We start from the raw sequence: 21,597 nt of genomic DNA, 5'->3' as shown, positions 1-21,597 counted from the left end.
ATAGTTTAGGTACTAAATGCGTTAAGTTTTTAACGGTGGGTACTAAAATGAAACAAAAACTAAATATTAGGTGTGATTTTAAAAAATTAAAAATTTAAATACTAAATAGATAAAAACTGATAGTTTAGATATTAAATGCGTAGTTTAGCCAAAATAAGAATATACATTGTCCACCAAATGTGTCCATGAAGCGATCATGTGATCACAATTTAGAGTAATCATGATCCACTAAAATGGACAGTCGAGATCTAATAAGTTGGAGCCGGAGCATTCTTTATTAATTTCTGCTTTTTTTACTCTTGCCAAAATCAAATCTCAAAAGTCGTGGAAAAGGCTCCCTTCATTTCTGGTTTGTTAGTTATTCACTTTCAATCCTGTGCATCGACAGCAGCAACATGCCTACTCGCTGCGAAATTTTATGTGAACTCTTGATCGCGATTATCCTCCCTCCTGTTGGAGTTTGCTTCAGGCACGGTTGTTGCAGCGTAAGTCAACGTTCTACCAAATTATCCTGTCCTCGTTGAGGTTTTGATCTAATGAAATTCTGGGTTTTGATGCTTTTCTTCTCAGGCTGAGTTCTGGATCTGTGTGCTGTTGACTATCCTGGGTTATATTCCTGGGATTATCTATGCTCTCTACGCTATTGTTTTCGTGGATCGCGATGAGTACTTCGACGAGTACAGGCGTCCACTTTATTACTCTGCTTAGTTCTCTTTCAATTATCTCTCTTTTGATGTAAAGTGATGAGAATCAATTATCTCACTTTTGTGTTTGATTTGACTTTGGATTTGTGTATTTCTACTCTTTATTATTGTTCTTGATATTGTGCTGTTTTAATGTATCTTTGATCTTGTTTGGATTTAACGAACGCTTGATTTCAAGTTCATTTTTTGGTGGTTTTGCTATAATTATATATGGAATTCTGCATTAGAAACATGGGACTGTTTTTCCTTGGAGTTGATTCTCATGACTGATATATTAATATATGTGTTTGTCTATATGTAAGTGGATGGATGGATGTGTTGAATTCTTATTGTTGTGTAGTTTTTAAAATAAATTTCTATACATAGAAACTAGCAAACTGAAATTTGTCAATCTGCTTCTTCCGCAGATCGCACCTTGAGCTTTATTTTCCTTGTTATGTGAAATCCTCCAAATTTCACTTCACTACTTCCTGTTTGAATTAGTGTCTAAACTGCATAATTTATCAATCTTTTGGATGCTTTGAGTTTGTGAAGCATGAGCAGAATTGCAGCTAACATTTGAGAAAACTGGGCTCAAGTAGAATTCTTTGTTCCTCACTTCCTCTTGTTCCCACATTTTGCTTTTACTTGTGTGATAAAGTTTAGTTTGTTAATGAGAAAAGTGGGAGTTACTTGGATGAAAGAAGGTTTGAAATGGGGAAGGTGAAGAGGTGAAGCAATAAATAGTGGATCGAACCTCATGCAAATAGGCAATAAGATATTCATTGATTATGGGGAAGGAAAGTCGTTTAACCAATATATTCAGGAAAGTTTTTTGAGTTTGGGTTGGCATTCTCCTTTGGGAAGAAAAAAGTCTGTATATTCAGCAGAGGGAAACATTACCTGGCGCTTCCCAAGACAATCTTTATAACATGGAGAGCAAAGGAGGAACCAGGGAAACAGATGATGAGTCTGGACTCGTCTCTGATTGGACCGAGTTAACCCACGAGTGCCTCCTCGGCATCCTTTCCCGACTCACTTTCGAGCACTGATGGACCGGTCCTATGTTTGTCAGCAAGCCTTGGCTCAATGCCTGCAAGGATGCCTCTCTGAACTACGACTTTGATTCCTCCTCTGAGTCGGTCCCCTGGTGGACCCTCCGAGTTCGAGAGAAGAATCAATGCCATGCTTTGATCGGTTATCACCTGGAGTAACGGCAATCTAACCGAGATCCTTACCCGTCACTGCTCTGATCTCTCTCTCACGTTCACCGCTCAAATGTATCTCTCCTGCAGCACCGTTTCAAAAACTTACATTTTTACTCAAATTTCCATCATTGATTTTCATTGTTTTCCAGGTGTCTAAGTTTCCTAGTTCTTTCCATAAAAAGCTTTCCTCGCGCAACTGATGCGTCGATGGCTCAAATAGCTTATCATTTTCAGAATCTTAAACAACTCGACATCAGTTGCTGCTATGAAATCTTGCACAAGTCTCTACCGTTAATCGGTCGGGGACTCGGGATGTCCCGATTTGAAGATCATAGAACGGAACCTGATGAATTCGCTAGACCCGACTGACTATGTAAATGCTTGTCCACAAGATGCAGATATGGAGGCAGCTGTTATTGGGAAATTTATACCTCATTTGGAACATTCTGAAATTAGATTCTCGCAATTATCAGCTGGAGGACTTGGTTCGATTTGTGAAGGGTGAAGAACCATAGCTTTTACATGCCCATATCAGTTTTTCACAGAGATATGGGCGCTGGAGGTTGTATGATGAGAGGCTTTCAAACTGATGTCTTTCAAATGTAGAAGGAAAAAGGAACAAATTTCTATTGCTTGGCTTTACTATATGTGTATTAAGATGCTATGAATCATCTATGTCTGCTAGTATGATGGATTGGCTTTCCTTTTGCTCAGTTTGTATTAATGTAGCACTTATTTTCCCTACTACTAATTTCCCGTTTCCCCATTGTTTGATCTCTGAAACGGTGAAAGAACGTGGCAAATGAGCCTGTTTTCAATTGTAGCCGTTTTGCACGTTCTTCTCATGGCTTGAGCTTGCCGATATACCATCCACAAAATGTTGAAGTTAAAATGTTAATATAGGAAATGCTTTTAGCTACATGAGATTGAGATGCAGTGCTTCAAACTAGAAATAGAGAATTCAGGTGGTAAGATTTGAATAAACATTATACAAACAAAAAACTTCAGTTAAAGAAGCCGAAGAAGAAGATTTATAGGTCGTACAGATTGATGGGGAGAACAAACAACTAATAACGAGCCTTTATTTTGTCAGGTGACATAAAGCCTTCGTATAGATGTTTCTCGAAAAGTTTCATATGAGAGGTCTCTAGGCATGGTACCACTAATAATCTCCCATCATCAGTTGCACTTGGTAATAGGTATATTTTCCCTTCATGGACAACGTTTGCTGGACCCATGTGTATTGGACGACCCCATCCAAAATCCGCATCATATATACCTAGTCGTACCCAGTTGATGACACACACGTTCAGGCACCTGAAAGTTTGTTGTCCGTTAGTCAAGAGCTGATCTTAGATATTCATTGTCCATCCTTCGCAATGCTCCATGAACTCGCTCTAGTGTATTTATAAATGGATCTGATTGGAGATTTCCGGATGTAGCAATTAATGAGGTCATGAATATTGCATTGCCCAGGTAGCTTAATGGGAGAGGAGGATGTAGTCTGTGGCGTACATTACTTGGCATGTATAACTTGGTTGGTTGATCATCTAAGAGACCTCGAGCTTTACTTGCACAACGCCATATGTAAGCCGCTAGAACAGTGTTGATGCTGTACTTGGTTTTGTTCTCATATTCGAGTGTCTTGGCTTTTAGGATATTGAGTTGATTTTTTGTGATCTTAAAAACAGATACAGAGGAGGGTCTGGGATTAGGGCCAAGTGATGGCACAGAGGTGATCAAGGAAGGAGGTGGGTCATATTCAACATGATGAAAACTAGGGGTTGGTGGCACTCTAGCTCGGAGAAGGGTTCGGTCAATGAGTGGTGCCATACTAATTCGGGACAAGCCTCTTGTCATCTCAGACCAACTATTGATGAAATGAACGATTGCCATACCGTCTGTCAAAGTGTGGTGAGCTCCAATTCCAAGAGAGACTCCGCCGCATTTGAAAGTAGTTATCTAGCAACATATGCACACATTAAACCTCTTATGCTTCTTCTAGATCTCCTACTCCAAGAGTTGATTATATATCATAAAACAATAGTTTTCCTGTTTATCATTCTTGTTCAGTGAACACTAACCTTGGCCACGATTAGCGGGTAAGACCCGGTATCTCCGGAGTAATCAACTATGGGAACCAGTTTCTGCAGCTTTGGGCTGGGAATAAGACTGCCAAGATCATCTACTGCGGATATAGTTTCAGCTTCTATCCACAGAACTCCCTCTGCGTTGCATATTATCTCGAGTCTGCCATTTCCATCACATCCCAACCTCCCAGCCATAGGATAGAACGGCACAAGAGTCCTGCTTAAAGCCTCCTTAAGCACTTGTGGTTCAAAGAAATCAGAGGAACCGTTTGGTCTGTAGAAGTAGACTGCAGCGATGTGATATACTTCCATCACCATGTCCAAATTTGAAATCCAATGTGTTTCTTTAGGAGTAGGTTGAGTAGGCCGTATCATGCTGGACCCCTTTACAGTGACCTCCATCTTTTCGACGACTGCAGTGATGTTCGAGGTATCAAAATCTGATCAGATGTCTAGGAGGGAGGCAAGACAATTCCGATCCTGAATGCCTATGGTATTATCTCTTCGAATCAATTCCTGGAGATAATTTCAAGGGTTCTATTATTGATGAAAAATGTATATCAAACTTGAAGGGGAAGGAAGATAATGGCCATACCTTGTAATCTGATAAGCAAAGGTGAGAAGATCTTCTTTGTTGGGAGTCAGCGGAGGGGAGGAAGTTGTGTTAATACTTCTCTCTTCATTTGAATATATAGAAAGATGTGTGCTCTATTTTCTATTAAATTCATAGATCCCAAAAGTTATCTTGTTGATCAAAATAGGTACCTAAAGTATTTTTTGATCAAAATAGATGCCTGAAAGTATTCACCATTTTCGTCTATATACCTAAAGTATTCTTTAATTAATGTCACATGTCGACTTTTTTATAACTTAGATGAAAAAAATTGAATACTTTAGACATTTATTTTGACCAAAAAGATAACTTAAAGTATTTATTTTGACAAAAAAATACTTTAGGTACTTAAATAGAAAAAAATATACTTTAAGTACTTATTTGTGATATAAGCCAAAAAAAAATTATTTATAAAGATGCCAGCTCATATTTTGCTTTCTTTATTGTGCATACTTTGAGATTGAGATCACATGACAATGTGCATTTTGCCGTGGTTCTTTCAGTCGTTGTGGGTAGTTTACTGGTTATATTTAGAAGTGACAAATCTTTTAGCAAAAAACAACACGAGGCACAGCCTTGAAGTATTGACCAACCTTTTTTACAAAACAAAGAATTGATTTCATTTGTCTAGTTATTAAAAATTAAAGCAGAGTCTTGTTGTATATATATATATATATATATATATATATATATATATATATATATATATATATATGTATTTTTGGGGTGTATTTGTAAACTACGCATTTATCATTTAAAATTTAAATTATCAGTTTTAGTTTTTTTAGGTATAACTGTAAACTACGTATTTATCATTTAATACTTAATTATCAGTTTTAGTCTATTTTTGTACCTATACTTTCAATATATTCAAATCATACCAAACGTTTAATTTTTATTTCATTTTAGTACTCCGCCGTTAAAAACTTAACTTGTTTAATACCTAAATTAATAATTTTGGTCCGTTTTAGTATCTAAACTTTCATATTTTTTTTCAAAACTTGACGTTAAATTTTGAACGGGATATAAAAATGAAACAAAAACTAAACTTTAGGTATGATTTTGAAAAAAATTAAAAGTTTAAGTACTAAAATGGATTAAAACTGATAGTTTAGATACTAAATTCGTAATTTACCCTATTTTTTATTGTGTATCTCTGGAAACTAAACTTTATCGTGGTAAGGTTTAGCTTCGACTTTGTCGTTAAAATGTTCTTTACTGATTCGGTGATTAATGGATATGATAATGAATATTTACATTTGAATTATTTGCCTCAGTCCAGTAGAATAGGCTTTACAATGATTTTAAATCATCCATACACGGTTGTCATGTTTGATCCTTTCATTCTCTGTTAGAAATAGTTATAGACTGAAGAGAAATTTTCGTCGTCTAAAAATTTTAAATTCTTCTGTATTTTAACATAAAATCGTGCATCTATCCCTAATATTAATTTCCCGTCTCCCCATTGTTTATCTCTGAAACAGTTAAAAAAAGATGGCAAATGAGCCTGTTTTGAATTGTCTCCGTTTTGCAGGTCCTTCTCATGGCTCGAGCTTGTCGACACACCATCCACAAAAGGTTGATAGTATGTTAATATAGGAAACACTGCTAGCTACACCAGGTTGATATGCAGTGCTTCAAATTTGAAATAAACATTATTCAAACAAAAGGTTCATTTAAAGGAACCGAAGCAGAAGATTTATAGGTCATACATATTGATGGAGAGCACAAAAAACTAATAGCGAGCCTTTATTTTGTCAGGTGACATCAAGCCTTGGTATAGATATTTCTCGAAAAGTTTCATATGAGAGGTCTCTAGGCATGCTACCACTGACAAGCTCCCATCATCAGTTGCACTAGGTAATAGGTATATTTTCCCTTCATGTACAACGTTTGCTGGACCCATGTGTATTGGACCACCCCATCCAAAATCCGCATCATATATACCTAGTCGTACCCAGTTGATGATATTTAGGTTCGGGCACCGGAATGTTTCGGGTCCTCTCCTGGCAGTGGTTAAATCCGGCAGCGTTTCTAGGTAGTCGATAGCTGATCTTAGATATTCATTGTCCATCCTTCGCAGTGTCCCGTGAACTCGCTCTAGGGTATGTATGAATGGTTCTGACTGGAGATCTCCTGATAGAGCAATTAAAGAAGCCGTGAACATTGCATTGCCTAGATAGCTTGCTGGGAGGGGAGGAACTAGTCTGGGGCGTCCATTAGTTGGCATGTATAACTTGGTTGGTTGATCATCCAAGAGGCCTCGAGCTTTACATGAACAACGCCATATGTAAGCCGCTAGAATAGTGTAGGTGCTGTACTTGGTTTTGCTCTCATTTTCTAGTGACTTGGCCTTTAGGGTATTAAGTTGATTTTGTGTGATCTTAAAAACAGATACAAATGAGGGTCTAGGATTAGGGACAAGTGATGACACAGAGGTGATTAAGGAAGGAGGAGGGTCATATTCAAGATGATGAAATCTAGGGGTCGGTGGCACTCTAGCTCGGAGAAGGGTTCGGTCAATGAGTGGTGCCACCCTAATTTGGGAAAAGCCTCTCGCCATTTCAGACCAACTATTGATGAAATGAGTAGATGTTGTGCCATCTGTCAAAGTATGGTGACTTCCAATTCCAAGGGAGACTCCACCGCATTTGAAAGTAGTTACCTAGCAACATATGCACTCATCAAACCTTAAGCTTTAGGTTCCCAATTGCCTATCTAGCAAAACATACACACAATTAAGCTTTCCAAAGCAAAATAGATTAGCATCTTAGTTTTTCTTATGCTTGTCCTACATCTCCCACTCCAAGCAAGAGATATTACACATCACAAAACAGTAGTTTTCGCTAGTGGAATGTTGAACCCGTTGAGTGATACGAGTGATCTCAGTAGTAGAAGGGAATGTCGTTCAGTGAACACTTACCTGGGCCATGATTAGTGGGTAAGAACTAGTACCCCCGGAGTAATCGACTGAGGGAACCAGTTTCCGCAGTTGTGGTCCGGGAGTAAAACCACCAAGATCACCCATCACCGATGTAGTTTCGGCTTCGATCCACAGAACTCCCTTGGCGTTGCATATTATCTCGAGTCTACCATTTTCGTCACACCCCAACCTCCCAGCCATAGGGTAGAATGGCACAAGAGTCCTGCTTAAAGCCTCCCTAAGCACTTGGGGTTCAAAGAAATCAGAGGAACCATTTGGGTAGTAAAAGTACACCAAAGCAACATGATATGTTGTCATCACCATGTCCAAATTGAAATCCAATGTGTTTCTTTAGGAGTAGGTTGAGAAGGGCATATCATGCTCGATGCCTTTACAGTAACCTTTATCTCTTCCATTCAATTGCTGTAGATAATTTCAAGCGTTCTATTGATGAAAAAAATATGTGTATCAAACTGAAAACAAAACAAAAGAAAAAAATAAATATTGGGCAGAAGGGGAAGGAAGACAGTGCTCATACCTGGCAATATGATTGAGGTGAGATTGAGAGCCAGCGGAGGTGCGGCAGCGGTGGACGGTGCTAGTACTTTCCCTTTGTTTAATAATCTTAAGTTAAACCCAAGGATAGCGGATAAGACGTGTTAAACCCAAGGATAGTGGATAAGGGCTATTTGAGATAACTTACACTAATTTTTTTTAATATCTCCTTTCTGATATCGTTTGACCAATATTTCCTGAAATATCACCTTTTCTGTTGAGTTGGCGAAAGGCGCGTCCCCGGGGACGCGCTTTACCCGTGTTTTCGTTGAGTTAGATGCCACGTGTGAAAGGCGCGTCCCTGGGGACGCGCCTTCACTGACTCGACTGCCACGTGTGGAAAGCGCATCCCCGGGGACGCGCCTTCCATTAAATGCCATAAATACCCCCATCCGTTTTCCCTAACTACCCCTCTCCTCCCATATATAAACCCCCTCAACCCTCCCTCATTCTTCACATCAAAATCATATTCTCCTCTCTTATATAACTCAAATTCTCCAACTATTTGAGTTTTAAATTTGTTATTAGTGGTAAGAAATTTATTTTTATGTTAGTACTTTTTTTAAATAGTTATTATATTTTATATTAATATATTTATGTAAATATATTTTTTATTAAATAATATTTATATAATTATTATTTATTTAGAATTATTAATTTTTTTTTGCTAATTATATTGTTTTGTCTACAGTTATAATGGAAAACGAAATGCTGTTGCGATTGGATATTGATCATATCTCCAGACATTTTAGCGATATGGTAATATTTTTTATAATTAATGTTAATATTTAAATTTATTTTTATTTTAAAGTTATTATGAATTTATATTAATTTTTATTTTTTATAATGTATATTATTTAGGATACTGATCGTATATTAATAGATGTTGCAGTGTTGATTTCTGCTATACAGTCACAATATGGGTACACTGTCTCATATAAAAAAGCGTGACTGGCAAAACAGAATGCCATTTGCAAACTTCATGGCGAATGGGATTCCTCTTACAACGAGCTGCCCAGTTGGTTTCATGTTGTGCAAAGACTTAATCCCAGGATAATTGTTGAGTTCGAAACTCAACATCATTACGTGAATGATTGAATGGTTTGCGATCGCTGTCAATTTTACTGTGTCTTTTGGACTTACCCTCAGTGTATTAATGCAGTCAAGTACTGTAAACCAGTTGTCCAAATTGATGGTACTTTCTTGTATGGGAAATACAAGCAAGTTTTATTATTGGTTGTAGTCCAAGATAGAAACCGCAATATTCTTCCTGTTGCGTTTGCCCTCGTTCAAGGAGAAGACATTAAGTCTTGGGCTTTTTTCCTTAAAAATTTACGTTTACATGTTGTCACCAGGGAACGGGTATACATTATTTCAGACCGAGGAGTCGGGATAAAAGCAACAATGGACTCTTTAGGTACAATGTATAGACCTCCACATGTTCAACATCGTTATTGTGTCCGTCATATTGCTGCAAACTATTACGGAAAATACAAGAAGAACGATGAACGTCAGTTAGTCGTGCGGATGGGTATGTTACTTTTTCCCAATTTTTCTATCGATTTCTTATTACTTATTTATACTTCATATTAACTATTACATATTCTTAATGGCTTAGGTTACGAACTCTTACCTCAAAGGTTTGAGTCGATGCTACAAGAGCTGTTTGGCAAAAATAAAAAGGGGTGCGAGTACATTATGGACATCAACAAAGAAATGTGGACAAATGCATATGACGGGGGTATCGCTATGGTCATATGACAACAAACTTGGCTGAAGCAATAAATTAAACCTTAAAGGGGACGCGTCATTTACCAGTCACGGCGTTGGTTAAAACGACTTATTTTCGTTTGAGTCAACTCTTTGCAAAGCTCGGTGGACAAGCTCTTACTTGGATGCAAAACGGACATATTTACCACCCAAGACTAGTAGTTGATTTACAGAAAAAAGTGGCTGCATCAAATGGGATGTTAGTTACAAATTTTTCTCGCACCCGTGAATTGTTTCGTGTAACCGAAATGCCACGTCCGCTGCAAGGGATTGAAGCTAACTCTTTCAGAGTTAATCTGCAAGAGAGGTGGTGCGATTGTGGTTTCTTTCAAGCACTCAAATATCCATGCTCTCATGTCATTATTGCTTGCTCACATTCACATTTGGACTACAAAAATTATGTTGATCTCGTATACCAACTTTCACAAGTATTCAAGGTATATGAATTTGAGTTTCCGCCCATAGGAAACGAAAGAGACCCAAATGAGATTCAAACTTGGCTTACAATTTTACCAGATCCATTGATATTGAGGGACTCAGGTCGTCCAAAATCTACTAGAATACATTGTGATATGGATATTCGGGAGAAGTTAACAGAACAAAAACGATGTGGGCATTGTAGAAACATCGGGCACAATAGAAAAAAATGTCCAGCTCTGTTATCATCATATAACCGTTAACTCTTATGTAATTAATATTGTATTTAAATGAATGTTTTTGTTTCTAATAATTTAATGTTATTGCATTTATATAATTTGTCAATGTATGTACACCTAAATAATTTTTTTTAACTTTTAAATACATAAATATTTTTAATATATTTATTTAATATAATAATTAATATTATTAGTTATAATTTTTTTAAAATATAATAATAATTCCACCTTCTAAGTAGAGAAAATATTAAATTAAACAAATTAAAAGTTATTAAAAAAATTTATGTATACGATGACACATTTCATGTTTGATTGGAGGATTAAATTTATTAAATTAAATTTTAATAAGACTAATTTCATAAAATATGTAAGTCTTGAAGATTAAATATGTAATTATATTAATTTATTAACTTATGCATCAATATTTTCGTTAAATATTGATATGAGATGACTAGATTGATAACATTTAAATAATTAACTGATAAAATTAATAGATCGATAATCAAAATCAAAAATAATAATATAACCATATGTGTAATATTATAATTTCATACATTTTTCCTATAACTACAATAAAGTCAAAACTGGTTTTCATATATTGTTATATCATATTAATGTAGATAATTCACTCCACCTTTAACACACATTAACAAAATACATTTGATAATTCTTACATTATAATCGAAACATTTTACATAATATATTATTAATTTATAATAATAATAATAATAAAATATTATTATTAAACAAAATACGTGGCAGTCGAGCTGGCGAAAGGCGCGTCCCTGGGGATGCGCCTTTCACACGTGACATCCAACTCAGCGAAAACACGGGTAAAGCGCGTCCCCGGGGACGCGCCTTTCGCCAGCTCAACAGAAAAGGTGCTACTTCGAGAAATATTGGTCAAACGATGTCAGAAAGGAGATATTAGAAAAAAATTAGTGTCAGTTATGTCAAATAGCCGTGATAAGACGACCCAATGATAGTGGATAAGAGACGTGTGATGTTGGGTCATTGTTATTGAGTAAACTACAGACTCAGTCACTTCTGTTTTAGTTTTATAAACTTATAGTCACTCGATTTAAGAAACTTAATTCGTAGTCACTTTCCTCTTGTTTTAATTAAAACGTATCGACCTTTAAATATTTAGTCACTAAGAATTTAACAAAGTTAATGATTCGGCATATTAATAAAAGGGTTAAATTTTATTTTAACCCTGAACTTTAAATAAAATATTAATTGTAGTTTTTTTTTTAAAAATCAAAAGCATTTTAGGGACAAATTTTCAATTACTCCTTTTCTTCCCTTTTCTTCAACTTGCCCATTGTTGGACATTTCCTTCAATGACCAACATTGGTTTGCAGTTCATGGATTTCTCAGCTCTAATGGCCTTGTTACCACCACTCATGACTTGATTACTAGAATTGGTTTAACAACCAAAAGTTCGTCGGAACCTGTCCATGGCTCGCCGGAACCGTCCCGGTGCTCAACTGCAACAAATAACTCCCCATTTGTGAGATCTTAAACCAGTCATTCATGTTCAATCTTTGAAGTATTTAATTATTTGAATTAATTTACATCATTAGTGTTTTCAACATTTAGATCTATTCTTAAGAAAAGCATAACTAATCGATAAATTAATATGTAAGTGGAATTGCAGAAGAATGCTAAATTGTTCTTTTGCTGCTCTTGCAGATATTCGAGAGGCTCGAAATTTTGGCTGAAATGGAGAAATTGTTTTATGACATGGGAAGTTGTCATGAGCTTACGCATTTGGAAAATAGCTTCGATTGAAATGGAGAAATTTTTTTCTTTTGAAAATTTAACCCTCAACCATATCTCAATTAAAATAAAACGAAAATGATTACGAATGATGTTTTTTGAATTCAATGACCGTACGTTTATAAAATTAAAACAAAAGTGGTTAACTCTGTAGTTTACCATTGTTTCTTTGTAAACAAATGTATTTTTAAAAATATCTTTAGTCTTTGAATATTCTTTTAGGTTAAATTACACGTTTAGTACTAAACTATTAGTTTTGATCAATTTTAGTACCTATACTTTCATTTTTAAAAACCATACCTAAAGTTTAGTTTTTATTTTATTTTAGTATCCCGTTCAAAATTTAACGTTAAATTTTGAAAAAATTAAAAGTTTGAGTACTAAAACGGATCAAAACTGACAGTTTAGATACTAAACGCGTTAAGTTTTTAACAGTAGGTACTAAAATGAAACAAAAATTAAATGTTAATTATGATTTTTTAAAAATTAAAAATTTAGACACTAAAACTAATAATTTAGATACTAAATGTGTAATTTACTCTTTTTTTAATTTATTAGTTCGATCAAAATATCTCTTGAATCTTCGAATGTCTATGTTTCGTTTTCAAGAGAAATTTTGGTATTAATCGAAAAATTAGACATTAGAAAAAGTGATAAAAAAATTGGGTAAACTACGTATTTAGTATCTAAAGTTTCACTTTTAGTATTTTTATTATCTAGACTTTCAATTTTTATAAAATCATACCTAAAGTTTAGTTTTTGTTTCATTTTTGTACTCGTCGTTTACTTTTTATTTCATTTTAGTACCCCCACTGTAAACTTTTTGTTTCATTTTAGTACCTAAATATTTAACGACGGGATACTAAAATGAAACAAAAAGTAAACTTTAGGTACGGTTTTAAAATTTTTGAAAGTTTAGGTATTAAAATGAAATAAAATTGATAGTTTAGGTACTAAATGTGTAGTTTACCCAAAATTTTGGTACTGAAATGGATTAAAATTAACAGTTTAAGTACTAAATGCGTTAAGGTTTTAACGGTGAGTACTAAAATGAAACAAAAACTAAATGTTAAGTGTAGTTTTAAAAGAATTGAAAGTTTAGATAGTAACAGATCTAAGCTGATAGTTTAGGTGCTAAATAAGTAGTTTACCCGTAGAAAAAAAAAACAAAATCAGACTTTCATTGTTTCTCATTGTGTAGCTCGTGGTTCGATATCCTTGAGCAAGCCAACAACCTGCTGCATGCTCGGTCGCTTGGCAGGAAGATCAGCTGTGCACAGATACCCGATCTTGATGGCCTCCTCCATCTGGTAATCCCAACAAGCATCATGAATTTTAGGATCAATGGCTTTTAATCCTTCATTCTTCCTCACCAATCCTCTAATCCAACTCACTAAATTTGTTTCTTCCTCCTCCGGATACTCATCCCCAACTGGTCTTTTCCCTGTAATCAGCTCAAACAAGACAACCCCAAAGCTATACACATCAGATTTCAGGGTAGGAGCATCTCCTTCAGGTGCAAGTTCATCCACCAGACCAGTTCCAAGGATGTTGGCCAATCCGAAGTCTGATAATCTGGGCTCCAAGTTCAAGTCAAGATGAACACTGCTGGCTTTAACATCTCTGTGGATTATTGAAGGTGAGCAACCATGGTGAAGAAATGCGAGTGCCCTTGCAGTGCCAAGGGCTATTCTGTGTCGAAATTCCCATGTTGTTTACAACCCAGCATTTTGTTGTATCCCATTGTTGTTGTAGTCTTCCTCCTCCTCTGTTGCTTGAGCACCACCAAGTGGCAAGCGGTGTAACAAATTCTGCAAGTTGCCGTTTTCCATGTAATCGTAAATGGAAGTCCTTTGATCCCCGACCAAACAATATCCTGTTAAGGGAATGAGGTTGGGGTGTTTGATTCGACCGAGATACTCGAGTTCTCTTGCAGCTTCTTGGTCTGTCAACGTTGATCCATGGACCAAAACTTTAACAGCTACATGGATTCCACCAGGCAGAAATCCTGTATAAACAGGCCCGAACTTCCCTTCTGCTAGTAGAGTGTCTCCGTCGAAATTCGAAGTTGCAGACAAGAGGTCTGCAAATGTGATGTTTGATAGAGGTTTCTCAAAGATCACTACGGGGACCGATGTTGCCTGCCTAACATCAGCCACCCAAGTGGTCGAACCGGTTCGGAACGAGAATGGACCCGAAATATTCTGTTCCTCTTCATACGAGAACGGACCCGAAAGATCATTAGTGTCTCAAATACAAATTTCTATTTCTATTTCTAATAACAATTTTATTATTCTAATAGTTAATTGTCACTTACATTAATCGATATCTATTATGCGTTTGTATATAATTTTTTACATCATTTGAGAACTCTCAATTAACTTGTTACAGTCGTTGGTGTTTGAACATATAACCTTTAAAAATAATAATGATTTTTTTAACTACCGAGATAAGTTGATTTATGTGTTATTTATATTTAAATAAATGGTTGATATAACGAATAGATGGAGATATTTTTTAAAAATATATTTAAATTTTGAACACTCGTGGTGATGGAGTTTAGAAGAGATAGAATCGGTGGAACGAGGCCACCGAGATGCACCACTCGTGGACCGACACACGCAAATCCCACGAGTTCCGCACGTTTCATTACAACAACAATAACTAATACCATTAAAAAAATGACTTAAAATTGGGCCGTACTGTACAAAACTGACATGATTTATGGACGGTGTTGTCGAAGGCTCAGGCCCGTATCCCAAGTCTCGTTTGGGCTTAATTGTGTGAGGCTTGTGGACTTTAGGCTAAATAAAGTGACAAAATTGACCTAATAGGTTAGCGGGTAAAACAAATTAACTCATTAGGTCATCTCCAAAAATAACTTAGGATCTACAGTAAATGCTACATTGCAGTACAAACTCAACACGTCCACATGACGTATTTATCTAAATAATAATTTTTTATTTAAACTTGTCTCGTCAAAGTAACAAGTTCCAAAAAAATATATTCTTTACTAAAATTTTGTCACCACAAAACGAAAAGTTACAATAAAAAATATTATTTTATTAAAATCATCATATTTACGTGACGAGTTTCAAGTCACTATAGTCATCTAGTGCCATATTAAACTAAATAATTAACCCGTCTACAATACAAGACTAATTTTGCCAAAAGAAATAGCAGATAAGGGACGGCAATTTTATTTCTTGTTTTGGCAATCTACAACAGTGCCAAAAAAACAATACCTTGTGAATTTACGAGGAAGTCTGATGGAGGATAATTTAATTTAAGATAAAAAATTTTGTAGTTTCGTGATAAAAATTATAATATTTTAAGTTAGACATAACTTGGTATATGATCATCTTATTAATATTTTTGTGTAAACATTTTTATTGTATTAAGAATATTTATTTTTCATTTAAGTTCGTTCAACCTAAAATATTATGATTTTTATTATTTTTATTGTGTCTCAAAATCATTATTTTTAATCTTTTATCGGAATAACCCGAATTTATGATCCAGCAGTCCATAATCTATTTGGAAGAACACTAGAAAGTTCGCTGCAAAGGTGCTTGGAATTTAAGGAAAGTTTCAGATCAGACATCTGGATTTTTGTGTTTTCTTTTTCACAGTAACAGCAAAAAAAAACGGCATAACTGAAAGGGACAAAATTAGAATGTTTTATCCCAAATTTCTTTCAGTTTAAGACAGCATCTTCTACTGTAATAAAAATGATTATGCAATGTCGATAAAGCTTTTAGAGCAATGCTAGTTCTCTTTTCATGCAAGTTTAATATCTCCTAAGCAATTGCTTTCATTGTTTGTTATTGTGTCATTTCCACTATAATTATGCCTACGAAACAAAGCCCCACAGAAAAATCATTATCCACCGACGGAAGGTTGCTTGATATGGAATTATGGAGCAACAAGTGTGTTGCAAACTGATATTCATCGTCAGTTTAAATGTTTCTTTGGACAGGGACAAACGTAAAATTTTACGTTAGATGATGAATTTAAATTAGTTTATAAAATTCAAGGGGCAAAAACAAATTTTCGATAAAAATACATAAAGAAAGTTTAAAATATATAGTAATTCGACTGTCCCACTCTCGGTCCATCTGTGTCTCTGGATAAGCTATGCTTGTAGTCTATTTTATTTTCGATTTATCTTATTTTAGTTACTAATTGTGAAATGTTACGTTTTGAATATTTATGTTATTCGTTCTTTAAATCATTAATTCTTGTTAATGTGTTCATGTGGCACACCAAAAAAAAATATATTAGAATTTTAACTTTTGTGTCTGGATTTTAATAAAATAATAATTTAACTTGTAAATTTGTGATAAAATACTAATTTAATTCTTAAACTTTAATAAAATGTTAATTTGATCCTTAAATCTAGTTAAAATATATGTTGCGAACCGTCGTTCATCACTATCATCGATCAATGTTAATTTCCGTCACAGACCACCATTCGACTATCATCGTCAACGATGATTGGACCTCTAAATTTCTAGTTCACTTGTTTTTTTTATCTTCTGGACACAAATTTGATATCCTTTATATTGAACAATATCTTAAAGATTACTAACTTTGTCTATAACCATTTAAATTATTTTAAAAATAAATTATAATAATATATTTATCATTATATTCATTTTAAAACAAAAAAGAAACTGAACGGTTGCTGGGACACAACTCTGAAGAGTTTAAACAAAGAGTATATAACACAAAGTTTGATCAAACAAACAATTATAAATTGGGGGATGCTTAAGTGAAAGCTTACAACTTTGAAGAGAGTGCCTTGGAAGCATGAATTTGAAACAATGAAGCGGTAAAGTATGGAATGTGACCTATTTGATTTCTAGTAATTGTACCAACTAGGGTTGGCACAAAACTCGAATCTGACAGTTCCGATTTAATCCAATCTGATTGAATTTTTTCTCTTTTAATCAGATTCATGTTGAAATTTTTAGAAACTATGTTCGGGTCGGATTGGATTTTCGGTCGACCCGACCCGACCCATATCATCCCTAACACTACCCTATATGTAATGATGTGCCGTCCATGAACCGCAAGCAAAGCCACCAACACACAAACAGTGCTCAAGAACAAGCAGGGGAGCATTAAAGTCTTCGGTAAACAAGTGGAAGATAATTTAAGTAATAATGTTGATTTAAAAACTTATCGCGGTACCACTCACGCTTTATTTTTATTGAGTTGATGAGATGACGAGAGCCCTTAATTATTTGTATTGTTAGTTCACATCCCAATACGAGGGTCAAAGTAAAATAAAAATAAATACACATCAATCGATTCAATTATTAATTCGATTAAGAATATTAGTTAATTATGTAATTGAATAAATTCAGCTTATAATCTTATAAAGATTTGTATAACAAAATCAATAATCCGAATATAAGATTGATTAACAATAAGTACATCAAGGCAGAATTAGGAATTTATTAAATGGTTTTAAAATATTTTTTCCTTAATTTTTAAAGACACTTTTTTTAATTGAAGGGTTGGTGAAATTTTATTTATTTATTTTTTAAATATATATTTTCAGTATTAATTAATATTAAATATATAGTTTAATTGTAATAATATTTTTTTAGTAAGCTAATGTGATTACAAGGTAGTATATGTTCTAAATACTTTCAACCTATGAGAATGAACGCTCAATCATCCTGTTGCAGTTGTTGGTGCTCGAACCCGTGACCTCTAGGAACAATAATGATTCTTTTAACCACTGAGGTAAGTTAGTTCGTGCTAATTGTAATAATATTTAATTAAGTGATTGTTTTTATAAAAATAATGTATTTAATCTCATTAATATTAAATGTCATGAATTTACCTAGAAAAATAATAGAACCCATCAAACAACATCAGTGATTAAAGAAATTAGTATTTCTTTTAGAGATTACTAGTTAAAACAATTACATTTGTAAAATATATATTATTAACCATTTGAAAAAATATAAATAGATATTAACAGAAATATAAGTAACGAGAAAGTAATATAGTATTTCTAGTAGAATAATAACAAATTAAGCTAAAAACAAATGCTTGGGATGGGAGGATATAATGACTAAATTGATTTAATTTTAAATATAAGTAAATATTTTATTAAATTATTTTAAATTAAGATAATATTGATTAAATATACAAATTTCTAAAAATTAAAATTATTATTTTATTATGTCAAGTCACTATTTTATATGTATTTATTTATTATTTAATAGTAATAAATTTTAATTAAGTGACTAATTTTTTAAAATAATTTATTTATAATCTAATTAATAATTAAAAGAACCTATCAAGCAACATTAATTATTAAAGGGAATAATATTTCTTTTAGAGATTACGAGTTAGACCATTATATTCGTAATATATTATTAATAATTTAAAAAAATAAATAAATATTATCTTATGATTATCTCATACTATTATTTAAAAAGGGTAAAATACATAAATGGTCCTTCAAGGGTATTGTTTATTAAATGTCTTGATTATTAAAAATTATAAAATGATCATTTGACTATAAAATGTTGATTTGGTAAGTTCATCGACTATTAAAAGTTACAAAATGGTCACCCGACTATTCATTATGTTCAAAACTCGTCATTTTCCATTAAAAATTGGCGGTTGTCTAAGATGAACGCTAACATGATGACTGAGATATGATATTCGTTTGAGATTTTGAGATCAAATTTTATTATATCATAGTCAGTACGTTAACGTTCAGCTCAGAATACCGTCAATTTTTTAACGAAAAAGGACGCATCTAAAACATAATGAATAATTAGGTATCTATTTTGTAACTTTTAATAGTAAGTGATTTAATAAAATAATATCCTATAATCAAGAGACTATTTATATACTTTAATGATAGAAAAATTCAATATGGGTAATTGAAGGTAATAGAAAAAGAAAGAATTTAAGACAAAGTTGCAACAGAAAAAGAGTTGAGGCTCCCCCACAAGACACGGTCTGTTTTGGCTAAAGATATATATATTTTAATAAAGATGACTTCATTGACCCAATGGCTCTTAACAAAATCCCAAAACTGAATTAACTATGGAAGGTCGCTACCCTGATTTTCCACCGTTGGATTCAAGGAAATTCCTTACGACTCGAGCGATCAATGGTGAAAACATGGGGAGGAACCAAAAGCTAAAAAAATGGACCCCATTAGGGACTACTCGATATGCATAAAGTTCAACCAGAAGGCCCGAAAAACAGCTAAAGAAGATAGAGAAAACATGCAGAAATCAATGTCAGAGAGAGAACAGAAAGACAAAAAGAACAATTTATTTGAAATTTCGACGCTCCAATTCTTTAAATTCTACTTCACCAAATTCCACGAAATTCAAAACCCAGCTTTAAAATCCTTGTCTTTCCAATACCCAAATCTCTGTGTTCTTTAATTTGATTAATTTTGGCTCCTTCAATTCATTTCCCATTTCTTGTTCAACCGGAGATCAAAATCCAAAATTCCCCTGCTTTTTTTTAATACAGGATTCTTGAATTTTTTTACAAAGAATCAGACATGGGAATCCAAAAAGACGTTTTCAAATTTAACGTAGGTGGCAGAATCTTTCAGACGACGGCCACAACACTTGCAAACGCAGGCAGGGATTCTTTTTTCGGTGCATTATTTGACGACAATTGGGACTTACGACAACATCAGCCAGACAGCAGCCAACAAGAATTCTTTGTCGATCGAAACCCCGACTGTTTCGCTGTCCTCCTCGATCTCCTCCGGACAGGTGATCTCTACATTCCTCCCAATGTACCCGAGAGGCTTCTTTACAGAGAAGCCATGTTTTACGGCTTAACTGACCATGTCCGCTCGGCTAAATGGGGTCCATTCGACGGTAACAGGTTAAAGCTGTCCAGGTCAGTAATAGGGCGAGCCCCAGGTGACGGAACCGCCATCCGAGCCAGTCCGGACGGCGGCTGTTGCGTTGCTCATGGTAGCATGGTTCATGTTTTCGACTGGATGTTGGAAGAACACCCGCCAATCAATCTCGATTACCAGAGTCAACGACATAGGCTGGTCAACGCTGAGAATGTACTAATAAGTGCCTGCGAAAGGCTAGGGAAAGGAGATGGCGGGATAGGGTTGTTCAGTTCATCAACTGGAGATTTGAGACACAAGTTTAACGTTGTCCATGATAATCAAATCAAGAGTTACACTGCTGGGGCTTTGAGTTTCAGTCCAGATATAAGATTTTTTCTAGCTGTAAAGGAAGAAGCAATGAATATGGGATTGGAGTTTGGGACCAAGTTACCGGTAAACAAATCGATTTCTTTTACGAGAGTCCCGGCTGGTCTCTCGGCGATGCAGATAAACTACAATGGTTGAATGGTACTAACTGTTTACTAGTTGCCACACTGTTTCCCAGAAAAGATAACTGCTACATCAGTTTACTTGATTTTAGGGAGAAGAGAATGGCTTGGTCTTGGTCCGATATCGGTGCTCCGTTAACAGTTGACGAGAAGAGAGTTAGAGATGCCATTGCATTGGAAGAATGCAATTCCATTTGTGTAGTGAATGAGTATGATGATTTGGGGTTCATAGATTTAAGGATCAATGGGGGAAGTGTGAGATGGAGTTCCAGGAGTAGGTTGCTCAAGGGGAAAATGCTGGATGAGCCCTGCTACCCCAAACTGGCATTGCATAACGGACAGTTGTTTTCGTCGATGAACGATTGCATCTCGGTGTTCTGTGGTCCCGATTGGGTGCTAACGTCTAGGCTTAGAAGAAGTTACGGCGGTTCGATCTGCGATTTCTCCATCGGAGGCGACCGTCTCTTTGCACTTCACAGCGAGGAAAATGTGTTTGATGCATGGGAAACTCCACCTCCACCGGTTATATGATTCAACTCCTGGTTTGATCAATGTAGCAGTCCTTTTTTTTGTCTTCTCTTTTAGTAACATACAGGATGAGCTTACAATTAAAACCAAAATCATAGTTTAGGCAAAAACAAAGATTACAGCCTCAAAAGGGTGATGTTTAAAGTCTTCTGTTGTACAGAATTTGCTTGCTGTTTCAAAGAAATGAAAACCAATTGCTCAACAATCATACATTAAAGTTTTCACTTCCTTAAAGAGTTGCATATAATCTTCAGCAACAAGACTTTTAATTGTGCATATTGTTGTTATCTTTCTTCTTTTTCTGTTTAGAACAGACCATTTTATCTTTTCACCTTTTGACCTAGACTTCATCAAAGTTCCATGGCAAAAAAAGAATGGTGATTACATGTGAGCAGTTGCAGCTGCTTTACCGTCTTATCTTGATTTGGAATAAC

At 34.7% G+C, this 21,597-nt stretch overlaps 2 protein-coding genes and 4 pseudogenes across 3 annotated transcripts; 3 read left to right on the top strand and 3 right to left on the bottom strand.

The window, feature by feature from the left end:
- Window positions 1–185: 185 nt before the first annotated feature.
- On the top strand, window positions 186–2,656 carry LOC120132232 (annotated as a pseudogene).
- Window positions 286–8,288, top strand: LOC120132234 (UPF0057 membrane protein At4g30660-like). Of its 2 annotated transcripts, XM_039149047.1 has the most exons (3): window positions 286–485; window positions 571–747; window positions 8,268–8,288. In XM_039149047.1, the coding sequence occupies exons 1-2, from the start codon at window positions 396–398 to the stop codon at window positions 706–708; spliced, it is 228 nt and encodes a 75-aa protein (XP_039004978.1). In that variant the 5' UTR covers window positions 286–395; the 3' UTR covers window positions 709–747; window positions 8,268–8,288. The 2 variants fall into 2 exon arrangements, with proteins under 2 accessions (XP_039004978.1, XP_039004977.1); XM_039149046.1 differs by lacking the exon at window positions 8,268–8,288 and having other exon boundaries at window positions 571–851.
- On the top strand, window positions 1,804–21,325 carry LOC120132226 (annotated as a pseudogene).
- On the bottom strand, window positions 2,918–4,399 carry LOC120132235 (annotated as a pseudogene).
- Window positions 6,253–7,948, bottom strand: LOC120132225 (annotated as a pseudogene).
- On the bottom strand, window positions 13,440–14,999 carry LOC120132119 (probable LRR receptor-like serine/threonine-protein kinase At2g24230). Its single transcript, XM_039148943.1, has 3 exons — window positions 14,984–14,999; window positions 14,000–14,492; window positions 13,440–13,903 (listed from the first exon to the last, which is right to left on the bottom strand). Exons 1-3 carry the CDS (start codon window positions 14,997–14,999, stop codon window positions 13,471–13,473), a joined length of 942 nt encoding a protein of 313 aa, XP_039004874.1. The 3' UTR covers window positions 13,440–13,470.
- Window positions 21,326–21,597: the final 272 nt, after the last annotated feature.

Source organism: Hibiscus syriacus, unplaced genomic scaffold (genome assembly GCF_006381635.1).
Source record: "Hibiscus syriacus cultivar Baekdansim isolate YM2019G1 unplaced genomic scaffold, ASM638163v2 tig00110557_pilon, whole genome shotgun sequence".
Classification (NCBI taxonomy): Eukaryota; Viridiplantae; Streptophyta; class Magnoliopsida; order Malvales; family Malvaceae; genus Hibiscus; species Hibiscus syriacus.
This window is presented reverse-complemented; position numbering and strand designations above follow the sequence as displayed.

What these genes read in the sequence shown, in the direction of transcription:
- LOC120132119 (XM_039148943.1), bottom strand. An exon ending in ATACAACAAAATGCTGGGTT is followed by an intron (nt 13,904 to 13,999) that starts GTAAACAACATG and finishes AATAATCCACAG; the next exon opens with AGATGTTAAAGCCAGCAGTG.
- LOC120132234 (XM_039149047.1), top strand. Translation starts at nt 396, where the DNA reads ATGCCTACTCGCTGCGAAATTTTATGTGAACTCTTGATCGCGATTATC. An exon ending in TCAGGCACGGTTGTTGCAGC is followed by an intron (nt 486 to 570) that starts GTAAGTCAACGT and finishes TTTTCTTCTCAG; the next exon opens with GCTGAGTTCTGGATCTGTGT.